Source organism: Lissotriton vulgaris, unplaced genomic scaffold (genome assembly GCF_964263255.1).
Source record: "Lissotriton vulgaris unplaced genomic scaffold, aLisVul1.2 SCAFFOLD_1755, whole genome shotgun sequence".
Taxonomy (NCBI): domain Eukaryota; kingdom Metazoa; phylum Chordata; class Amphibia; order Caudata; family Salamandridae; genus Lissotriton; species Lissotriton vulgaris.
Genome location: NW_028248710.1, coordinates 223,312 through 234,557, shown reverse-complemented (window position 1 = coordinate 234,557; position 11,246 = coordinate 223,312). Strand labels below are relative to the sequence as shown.

Sequence of the window (11,246 nt, the reverse complement as noted above, 5' to 3'; positions counted from 1 at the left end):
TACCCAGCAATTGCTGGATCGTGTTCTAGTGATAATTATCCAAAGTAAATAATATATATTGTACAGTACACAGTTATGGTGTTTGTTAGTAATTTGCCAGGTAACACCACTTCTACCACTTTCCCAGATTGCTTCATGTCTTCTATTATGTTGTCTTCCAGGCAGAGACAGAACAAGGAGCATAGATTTGGAAACATATTGGAAGACAGACTCAGTTTGTAGGATGAGCGTCAATGCAGTATATTAAAATCCATTGTGTCCAATCTATATCTATGGGTCTTTAGCTTGTCCTCTTCCTGGTGACAATCCATAGTCAAGTTTGAGAATGTCTTTGTTTATTTTTCTCTTAGGAAGAACAGTCATCAAGATTGGGATGAATGATATTGGTAAAAATTGCTACTCAGGTGAATGTTCTGTGCAGCAAGTGACAACATGGTCATCAAGAGTTAAAAATAAATGAGGGGACAGATGATCACATAATATTTAAAGTGAATGGAGAATTCACATTAAGGGTTGGAGCTAAAGGCAGCTCTCTGTAGGGAACTCAAGATGTCCTATGGGTCCTCCAGACATCTACCGGCAAGCAGACTTCAGTTTACTAAACGCTCTTAATTTATTTGATATTATTTGCCCTATGCGACCTGGGCTCTGCAGGAGGGAAGGGCCATCAATGATGCAGAGTACCACCTTCCAGAATATTTTTGTCAGGGGTGGTGATGGTTGGGGGGGGGGGGGGGGGGGGGGGGGGGGGGCTCGGCGTGTAAAAAGTTTTAGATGGGGGGCTCAGCCGACAAAAGTTTGAAGACCTCTGACTTAGACTGTGAAGAATACTTCTTGTGAGCTCAGGAGCAGTCCATGCCCTTGACTTGGAGCAGGACTTATGAGACGCCGGGATATCTTCTGGTGTTAGGCAATGCGCAGCTTCTATGAACCAGATTGCCATCAGGTGCATGAGACCACACTCGCACCACACCTCATGCGTGTTCGTCACCGCATCAGTTTTCGTTAGTCACATCATAGTTTGAAGCCAGTAGTTGTGAGAGGGGACATCATTCCCCAACAAATTTATTCCCGCAGGCGATATAGTGAGTTAAAAAGTAACCTTTTAGTGTATAACTTGTAATAGCCATCTTGGTCAGACAGTTTAAGGGAAACTCTCTTCTCACTGCTGCACAGGAGTTTGTACTTTGGCACCTTCAGCATAAAAATTGAAAACATTGCAGTGTTTGTAAGAGTCTTGTTCCCATGTAGTTACTTTAGAAGACAACTTGCTCCAAGTTTCTTTTTCAAGAGCAGTTAGGAAAGAGATCTGCATTCTATTAACTGTATCAAGGACTAGACTCTGAGCATCACAGGAGACGTTAGTTCATCTTTTTACGTGCTCTTCTGTGCCAAGCATGAACCCACCCACAAAAAGCATTGACAGCTCACTAGTCACTAGAGCAATCCATTTTGAGTTTCAAGGGTCTATAGGGTCAGCAGTACAAAAATACTTATCAAAGACTATGCTGTTTTAGTACAGCTGGGGGGAAAAAAAAACAATTTTTTTTGAAGCAGCATTAATGAGGCGGCCAGTTGTGCAATAAACAAATTTACAATATCGTCTTAGAGACGGATTTAATGCAACTGTGTACGTTTCATGCTGCGGATATGAAATTCAGGAATTGTGTGAAGAATACTGGCTTATCCGTAGAAGGCCTTTCCACTGTGCCTGTGCCAGATGCTGCTTTCGCCAGCATACAATGCAAACAGTTACCAAACAATACACAGGACAGGCAGTTTTTCGACAGCCACATACAATGAACGCAGACCCCATTACTTCAAATAATGAAATTCCTAGAATCAAAGGCCATCACTCTACCAGAGCTACAGAACCATATAAATAGTAGAAGTGCATTAAGAAAATGCTTGGTAACAGGTAGGGTCTGATGCAGTGTTACCACATACTCTTGCTTTCAACAGGTTTTGAATCATTTATTGATTTTTCAACAATAAATTTGCACTTTGTGATTTTTATGCAATGAAACTGCAGAATACTTTTCATGATCCTTTGGTCCGTGTCAGAATTGAAAAATTTCGAAACAATGTTGAACTGCAAATATTACATTTAGGAGCCACAGCACACAGGTTCACAGAGCTCCTCGGTGAATCCTATACCAAAGGAGCAGAGTGGAGGCAAATCAACACTACAATTAATTTAATTTACAGAGTACTGCCACTGGACTAGGTTCTGAGTCACAGAAATCATTTCCTAAAGAACGGTGCTATGGGTACTCTTGTCAAGGCCAATTAAATGCATGAAATTCATCACAGAACTGACAAACACCTTCATTAAGAATTGTTCTGCATCCATTTTAAAGTCGCGTCAAAGTGAATTAAACGTTATATATATATATATATATATATCTCAACTACTGAAAGGGATTTATTGATATGTGAATTAGTACTACTGTAGTACTACTTAACATATTCCGACATTAATTTGTGAATTAGTCCCCAAAAAATCCCAAATGGGAATTATACATACACAATTAGTACAAATAAAAGGAAAGTGCCCTCTTGCACATTTACTAAATACGAAGTGGGACATTTCAGGGCTAGTTCACAAAGGTGGTAATGAGCACATGATGTAGCAATCCGGTAGGACTAATTTACGAGTGAGTGAGTGAGTGAGTGAGTGAGTGAGTGAGTGAGTGAGTGAGTGAGTGTGTGTGTGTGTGTGTGTGTGTGTGTGTGTGTGTGTGTGTATGTCCCCATATGTTTTGTAGACTGGCATTGCTGTCTTTGGAACTCTGCACACTGGGGTACAGCTGTCTAGGCCCAAGTGTGTGTGCTCGGACCATAAAACCATGGTGAAATTGCTAACTCCTAGTTGGGCCACCTAACTTAAGTTAGTTTGGGGAAATTACACCAATGGCATGGAGAAGGTAAATAGCACTGTCCACTGCAGCACGTTGTGCCATCCACTAGACTGACCAAGAAAACCTGGCTTCAGGCTTACCTGCATAGCCTGGCGCCAACAGCTTTTAAACTTTAGGAGAACCTGGTCAAAATCTTTTTTACAGCAAAGAACCGTATTTTTAATTATTAAGAGTCATCCCTAAGAAGTCGTGCTAGTAGTTAAAATAAATACATGTACGAATTTAATATTGGCATGTAGCTACATTGACTAGCCCCAAAAGCATTTTCACCAAGAAGGACTGTAGCTGTCCAATGACAAAAAGGCTAAGTTCAGAATAAAATCATAACTGCTATCTCTGGTTTGGCTCAAGCTACCAGAGTAATGCAAAAATGCTTATTAAAAAGCCAATTTGGTGGCAACGTCATATTTTGAATAAATATTTAGGAAAAGCAACTTTCAGGAGGCTAGTCAGCATTAGCCTACCAACAGCTGGCCTGTTGATGCTTGCCCATAAAGATGTGGGGAAAAGGCTACCATAGCTGAAGTAGTGGCTTAGGTTTTTTGACAGTATGAGCTTGCTGTGAGGTAAGCAACTCAATCTTAGGAAGCGTATCTGTGGAGGGTTCAAGAACTTCTATGAACTTGAAATTAACCAATGACAGTTAAGTTTAAAGGGCGATCTGGGGAAGAGAAACCGGTTGTCGGTTCCCAGATGGAGTATGGTGTAGCTGAGAAGGAAGGTCAGCTCAGTTCCTTAAAACACTCTTGACTGGCACATACTAGCCACTTCCAAAGGCAGAAAGGATGAGCCATCTTTGATTTGACTTCGAATACGGCATATTCAGATGGTCTGCAGGATGGCAAACACAATGTGCTCTAATCATGGGATGGGTTGCCCTTGGGAACATTTTCATTGGTTAAGAAGTGTCTATGATTCACACCCACCCACTGCCTAGTAAATCCCACAAAAGTTGCACCTCACCCAGAGCTCATCAGAACAGTTTATGTACCTGTGGAATAACAGAAATGACCTGGACCTGCTTTTTGAGACCTGTGTGGAGACCTGAAGGGCTGGGTTTGCTTCCACATGTACCCGTGACTAAGAAGTGGACTCGAAGTGTCAGTGGACTGACCTCCTGTGTGACTACACGGACACAGCAAGCTGCAAGAGGTCTTTTTCCTGTAGTAACCAGTTGGCCACTAACAACTGGACCTGTAGTGGACCCTGCTGGTAGCCTCTGAATGAATCCTGGCTGCTAAGTGCTGTCCCGGAGGTGCTGGAAGCCTTACAGGTGCAGCTTTCTCCAGAACATCTGAAAGGCTTGGACTTCCAAGACATTGGAGCATCACAGAGATCTCATAGCAAAGGTTTGCTTTCGAAGGACCTTCATTGGATGCAGCTTTAGGCTTACACCACTGAAAGATTTTGAGCTCCATTAAAAACTGAACAAGTCTGAAGGAAGAAAAGTTGACAGCGTGAAAATAGGAAAAGTATCCGTCTGAAGCGAGGACTCAAAATCCTCTGAACACAACATTTTAATTTCTCACCGAGCTTTCCTTGCCAAAGCCACCGTCTTCGGTGGGACTGTTTCCAATGGATTGAGATTTCTTCGGCAGATAGAGCCTGCAACATTGCCCGGCTGGAGATCTCGAATTGCATTTCAGAAACGAAGCTGAAAAGTCAAATCTTTGACCAGTACAAAACCGCTTGGTGTATCTGACCTATACTTTATCACGGTTGATCAAATATCGGGTCTAGGTTATGATCAAAAAATAACAGTGACTACTTATTAAAGCGTTAGTTTTTTTTGCCACTTTTTGCTTTAAAACATTATAAATCCCTAGTTCTGGTTACCCCTATTGGTTTTTGGGTCATTTTGGTCTAATTTTATTCTGACTTTAATAGTTTTGTTTCTGCTAAATACTTAACCACTTTCTTAAGTTAATCCGGTCTACTCTGTGCCATAGATCCCACAGGATTGAGCCCAGGTGTAACATGATTAAAATTGCTTTAGCATAACACCTTGTGGTGCATTCCCATCCACCCCATTTAGTAATAACCTTTTACAACCCCATTGTGTTCAATAAATGGCAATATTTACAAAATGAAATGCCACCCATACCAGGTCATTATAACAGACTAGAACTGTCAAAGCTTGGCTTTTTTTCGGCATGATTATACGAAATAGATGCAAAATGTTTTTTTATAAATCCAATGTAGACCTTTATTTTACAGAACAGAATATAAAACAAGACAGAAATTGTCTACTACACGGAACATGGGAGTTCTTTGTCGCCTCTTTTGAGAAACTAAATTCAATTTACAAAGTGAAAAAATAAATACTTCTTGGGAATTACAAGGCTATGTGCATGTGTCATAAAAAAGTAGTTTTCTCCAATAATAGTTTTTGACAAAATGTCTGTGCAAAGAAACAAAATGCATAAGGAACACACGTACTGCTACATTAAGGCAATATGAACAGCAGATAGAGGAACTTTTGCTGTAAAGTGACGGTGTAGTCGGTTTGTCCAGCTCTCCAGACAGCTGGTATTGCACACAAAATGGTCTCCCATTACTCCTGCTTGTCCAAAGACCAAAAATGCCCAGATTTGGTAGTTATGAAGAAAGGAAGAGAATATAGTGAGAGTGGGAGATTGGGAAAAAAGGAAGGATGGAAGATAAGGTGGTCCACCCAAAGTAATTTTCATACAAAGGAAATATTAGTGAACACTCCTACATGTACACAAAACAGTTTGCATCGTCCATGCGCTTTACAAAGTTCATTCCTTTGGATTAGTCCCACAACACCAACTCCTGAGAAAGTGAGGCTAAAATACAGAAATCAGCAAGAAATAAAAATGCAGCAACCTTGCAATACAAAACCCGTTTTTATATCTGTTCACACAAAACCGTTTTTTTTTTTTAAACTAAGGTTCATCTGAAAATCCAGGGCAGTATCCAGAGCGAAGAACCACTTACTTTGAACACGCCCGGTCAGTTTTGTCAGAAGGACTGACCAGGATGCCAGATATGGGCCCTCATTACGAATTGGTTGATAATTGGTACTGATATTTATTTCACCAACTGAATTAATTGGGTTTGATAAATACCACCCAGTTAGAAGTTTATCGCTGATAATTTGGAATAACAATCTGAAGTATTTACTGGGCATTCCCCCCATCGCCAATAAAGATTAGTAGGTTTATCCTGAATAAATTTATCTGAGGAGGTGATTATCACCATACTTGTATGTATAACATATGCACTAACAGAAGTTACTGCATACTTTGGAGTTTAACAGACATTTTGCAAGGAGGGCCTTGGTAACAATCACTGGATTTGAGATCCGCATGGAATTCTTATGAACCAAGATATACATTTTAATAATACTGTTTGAACCTATTTATTTTTTTATATAATAAAAAAGCTAGCTGTAGCACAACAAAAAAAATACTAACCTTGGATGCCAAACAATTAAAACGGGCCAGAAATAATGTTAAGAGCGCAATCTTTGTTTTCTCAATTAAAAATCAAAAGTGGAGTCAGATTTAGTAAAAGATAAAAAAAAATACAAAGAGAATTAACAGATAAAACCAAATAAAATGCTTTACAAAGCTGGTGGAAAATCTTCATAGTTCAGTATAAACGTCTGTGGTCACCCCCTCAGTCACACTGCGTAGAGGTCCCTTTGGCAACGTAGCCTATAGCGGAAGGAGCGTGGCTATAGGAAGTGAAAGGCAGTCTGCTCCATCAACACACTTCTCATGAATTTCTCAAGAAGAAGGCTGGTGAGATTCGACCTCCATTTGAAGCCAGATACACACCCGCTGGCTAAGTATTTCTGCTTCTTGACTCTGGCTGATGCTGGAGTGACCATGTCCCCATTATTGCAGCTCAACAGTGCAGTTCCTTTCAACAAAGTACAGTATTTTGGGTCTCAAACCGGAGGGTATCCGGGTGCAATGGTCATATCAAAGTAAGGTTCAGCAAACTGGCGTGGGTCGGCAGGTAGACGTGCTGGACATGCTCCACACGAGATCGACACACAGGGCACAACTAATAAAACAAAGAAAAACGAGCTTGTGAGTAGGACGCAGTCAGAGCATTGTATTTAGCCACACTATTTTGATGCTACTTAAAGCCAGAGATCATCATGCTTTGAGGTGCCAGATTATCAACAATAAAACAAAAAATTAATATAGTTCATAAAAAAACAACTAAACATGAAACTATTACTACGAGCCAACATGAGGGCATAAATGATCAGCTGATTAAAATGACATTACAAATTACAGGATGGGCTCTAAGATGCTTTTTTAGATTAACTTTAACACTCCCAATAGTCATCAGATGTCATAAAAACAGGTGAAAAGATTGTACAGCCTTGCATTGGCTACGCTGTGCTTTGCCTAAATGAGCATTACCCGGCGGGTAACTAGAGCAATCATTTCCATGTACCGTATAAACATCTCCCAACAGTTTAACCTGACAGACCTCCAAATAGGCGCAACAGAACACAGGTGGGGTGAAGTGTTTTTTTTGTTTGTTTTTTAAAATCACTCACGTTCTCTTTTTTCCTTTTTCAACCAAGAGTCACTAGATGACTACTACCAGTCGCATTTTTTTTTTCTAAGATCGAGCCTGGGCAGCACATGCACTGCACAGCGAGCCATACTGTATTGGAATATGTACTTGAAGCCCTGCCCACTCTTCGCCCATATTTGTCATTTGCTTGCGTCAGTCCTTCGTAAATGCTGGCTTCTGGTTCATTATTAGGCTTGTTAGTCCCTCCTTAGTACCGCCTTGTCTCATTTGTAACCTCCCACGAGGACTGGCCCTTTTACTTCAGCTGTTATAATGGACGTCTTCTTTAGTCTGCAAGCACTGTTTTCTTAAATGAGTTTCTCTTACTGCAGGAGGGCCGGAGGGTCTTTCGTGTACAGTTGTGACCACCAACTTGTTTATTTATTAAAAACTTGTAGCAAACGGGGCGCTCTTCAGGAGCCATGGGAGGCAGAATGGGGCAACTCAACCATGCCTTTAAGCATTGGGAATGCAATAGGTCTCCCATTTGCAAGAGTTTAAGCTATTGGCATTGTAATTGACAATGGCTTTTATTTCTGTTTTAAATACCAAAACATAAATATAAGGCATTATCATATACAATGCCAATAGCTCAAACTCACGTAAATGCAAGACCTATTGATTTGCAGATGCTGGTTTACCAAGAGTCACAAGATGACCGCTAGCAGATCACTAATACGGGGTGCCAGATGGCTCAAATATCTGCCTTTTCTGACGCGAGAAAAACCCCGTGTGAAGGCACACGTTAAAATGATGTGCTCTGTAGTGTATAGTGGGGGATCTCAGTGCACCCAACACACGGCTGAACACAGATGTGGAAACATTGTAGCTCACATCAGGAAAGTAATGCCACACAAACGTGAAAGCACTACACAGTGGCTAAAGTGTGCTGCATTTTCATTGCCAATAGTAGAGGAAAAAAAAGGAAGAGTCACCATAGCACATTAGGAATAAACCGGATGTGGGAAACAGGAAAGGGCAACTTACACAAAAGAGTCATGTGACAAGATGGGAGTAGCAGGGGGAGGTGTGGGCCATACATTTATCATTCCAAAGTATGTGGAATCCACCATTAGAATAAACATTCGAGGTCTATGGCTACATCACCCATATCATAGCATTTTCACTACAGGGGTGTGACAGAACACCATGTGATACGGCAGAATGCGTTATGCACCGGACCTGTGCGTACCTCCATAGCATACTTTCCACTTCGAAAAAAGATAAGTGATACCAGTGCGTGCATGATACAGTTGGCGTCTGCAGAAGGTCTTTACTGCAGCACGGCCCTGAATCAAGGCTCTGCAAGGCGATATTGTTCTTGAGTCACAAGCTCTTAGATTACTTGGTCCTAGTCTTAATAATGGTGACTTGACTTGTATAACATAAGCAAATAGTACTAACAGTCTCTGGAAAATAGCAGCGGAAAGGCTACATCTCACCAAGACTAACTAATGCTGTAATATAAAAGTGCTGCAGCAACAAACGATGGACGGAATGCTGAATAAGTCAAACATTCACCCTCAGTCAAGAGATCTGGGTTATATCCATCGTTTTCATGATCACTATACCACCCCAGTTTGGACCTAGCCGTGTGCAAATCAGTCTGGACGCTGCTCCTTATGGGAACAGACCAGCCCGAACTGCTAAGCCAGGTCTTCCCTGGATCAGAAACAAGCATCCTGGAACCGGTTTCAGAATAGAACACCCCTTATCAGCCAGGCTATCTTGAATCCAGTGGCACAGTGAGCAAGTGATCCACGCCTGGGCATACCCATCCCACTTAAGGCGAAAAGTGCTGCAGCAACAAATGATGGACGCAGTTATATACAAGTGCACATCAGTTTATTTTGTAAAACAAATTGTGCAGAGTAATTTGCCACATACTTGCAGTCACCTGGCTAAAACCAATTCCAACTTCACATCTTAACCATTTCTCTATGTTCAGTATATCATTTTTGGGCGTGGAGGGGGGCGGTCAAAGTTTGTAAATGCAGTCTTTTTCTTGAGATGCACATGAATGTATATGCAATGTTAAATTTTACGAATTTATCCGAAAGGATTTCTAGCATATCAAATTCAAGTACACTGCAACTCGCAATTCTAGCACAATCCATTATGAAGGCCACAACATGCTCTTCAGAAACTAGAACCCCACTGATAAAAAAGTCACTGGCTACTAAAAGAGGTTCGATAAAACCTTAACCACACAACCCTGCTCAGTCCAACCCAGCATTCACAATGGAAGAAATAAATGCAAAGAGAGGGGCACCAATAATGTCCCAACGTATGGTCTACAGCAAAAATGTTCAAACCACATCCCATTCACTACAGGTTAGAACACAGGATGCTGCAAATTTAAAGCAGCTTCCTCTTCTTTAAATGAACAAGGTTCAGGGCAACATCGTACAAGTGTTAAAGGATGGAAGATCTAATACATTTTTATTAACAGGGTATACCACTATGTGCCATCAGATCGAAGATAGTGTCTCACAATGAAGACCTGGTATAGGTTCCAAACATTGTTTATTACAATCACGGCTTATGAGTGACAGCTAAGACCCTGCTGATGTAAAAGGGTTCTCGAGATGTAACATTAACCAGGATCCCCCTCTCTATGAGCATCTTACAAAGCTACAAGTTCAGCAAGTACACGCCCTCCAAGGAGGTGTGCGTTATAGGTCTGCACCTGTATTTTTACCCAGGTTTAAGAGGAGGAGGGCTCCACATGCATTAAAAGATGAAAATGTCAAATTTCTTGTGCTGGGTGATAAATTGGTCTTATTCATCACAACCTTCTGGATGAGATCATATGCAAACCCAGATCTCAAAGATAGAAATGTCATGATCTTTCTGCTTTCTGCTTTATGATGGTGCAAAAGCAGATAAGTGTGGCCAGGTAAAAATCCAAGTATTTAAAAATCAAACATGGAGTTCCATGCCCACTAAATTGTACATCCAAAACTGGTCAATTTAAAAACTTCTTTAGAGGATCCAAGTAGACAATGGAGTTTCAAGAGGATAGATTTCACACCCAAGGCCAAGTACAATCAAGAATAAAGATCCTTCCCAACTACAGGCTAACTAAATGGAGACCCTGCAGGCAGTGGGGTGAATAGCATACGGAATCCAATATTTTAAAACACCTTGGCATTACATTAGGACAACAAGATTCCAGTAAATGCATTATCAGGTAAACACGTGCACTCATTACGTGGGATGCCTGCACAAAGAAGCTAGTTACCTGTAACTGGCCAGCACACCCCTCGCAGCACACCATATGGCCACACGGGCAGAAGGCCGAATTGATTTCCTCCTCGCAGCACACCATGCACAGCATGGCCTCCTTCAGCTTACGCAGCTTCTCCTGCAGGGCCTTGGTTTGGTGACAGTGGAGACCCTCGCACTCGTCGCAGTCCGGGCCATGCTCTGAAGACTTGAGAGGAGAGTTTGTGGCACTCTGGTTACTGCTGGGGGCCAGATCCACAATGCCAGCATTGTACAGAGCCCTCCGGGCATAGTCATACACCTCCTTTGAAGTCCGCTTAATGTCAAAGACGTATTTTTTGCCAAGGTTAACGTTTTCATTCAGGAACAAAGAGGCCAAGTGGCCTTTCAGGTCTCTGCTGTACTGCATCATGACGGCATTCGTTACGGTGTCGCATCTAATATGAAATGGAAAGTGTGTTAACAAGGGTGTTTGCTCGCAACAAGTTGTACTCTACAGTTTCGTGTTTTTTTATGTTGGAAAACCTCTTA

At 41.5% G+C, this 11,246-nt stretch overlaps 1 protein-coding gene across 1 annotated transcript in view; it reads right to left on the bottom strand.

Moving 5' to 3' along the window:
* Positions 1-5,101: 5,101 nt before the first annotated feature.
* The window catches only part of MYLIP (myosin regulatory light chain interacting protein), a 42,380-nt gene continuing 36,235 nt past the window's right edge, over positions 5,102-11,246 (bottom strand). Inside the window, exons 6-7 of the mRNA XM_086950150.1 lie at positions 10,732-11,152; positions 5,102-6,959 (exon numbers count right to left, since the gene is read on the bottom strand). Of these exons, the coding sequence (XP_086806276.1) occupies positions 6,870-6,959; positions 10,732-11,152 (511 nt within the window). The 3' untranslated portion in view covers positions 5,102-6,869. The remainder of the gene's footprint in view (positions 6,960-10,731; positions 11,153-11,246) is intronic.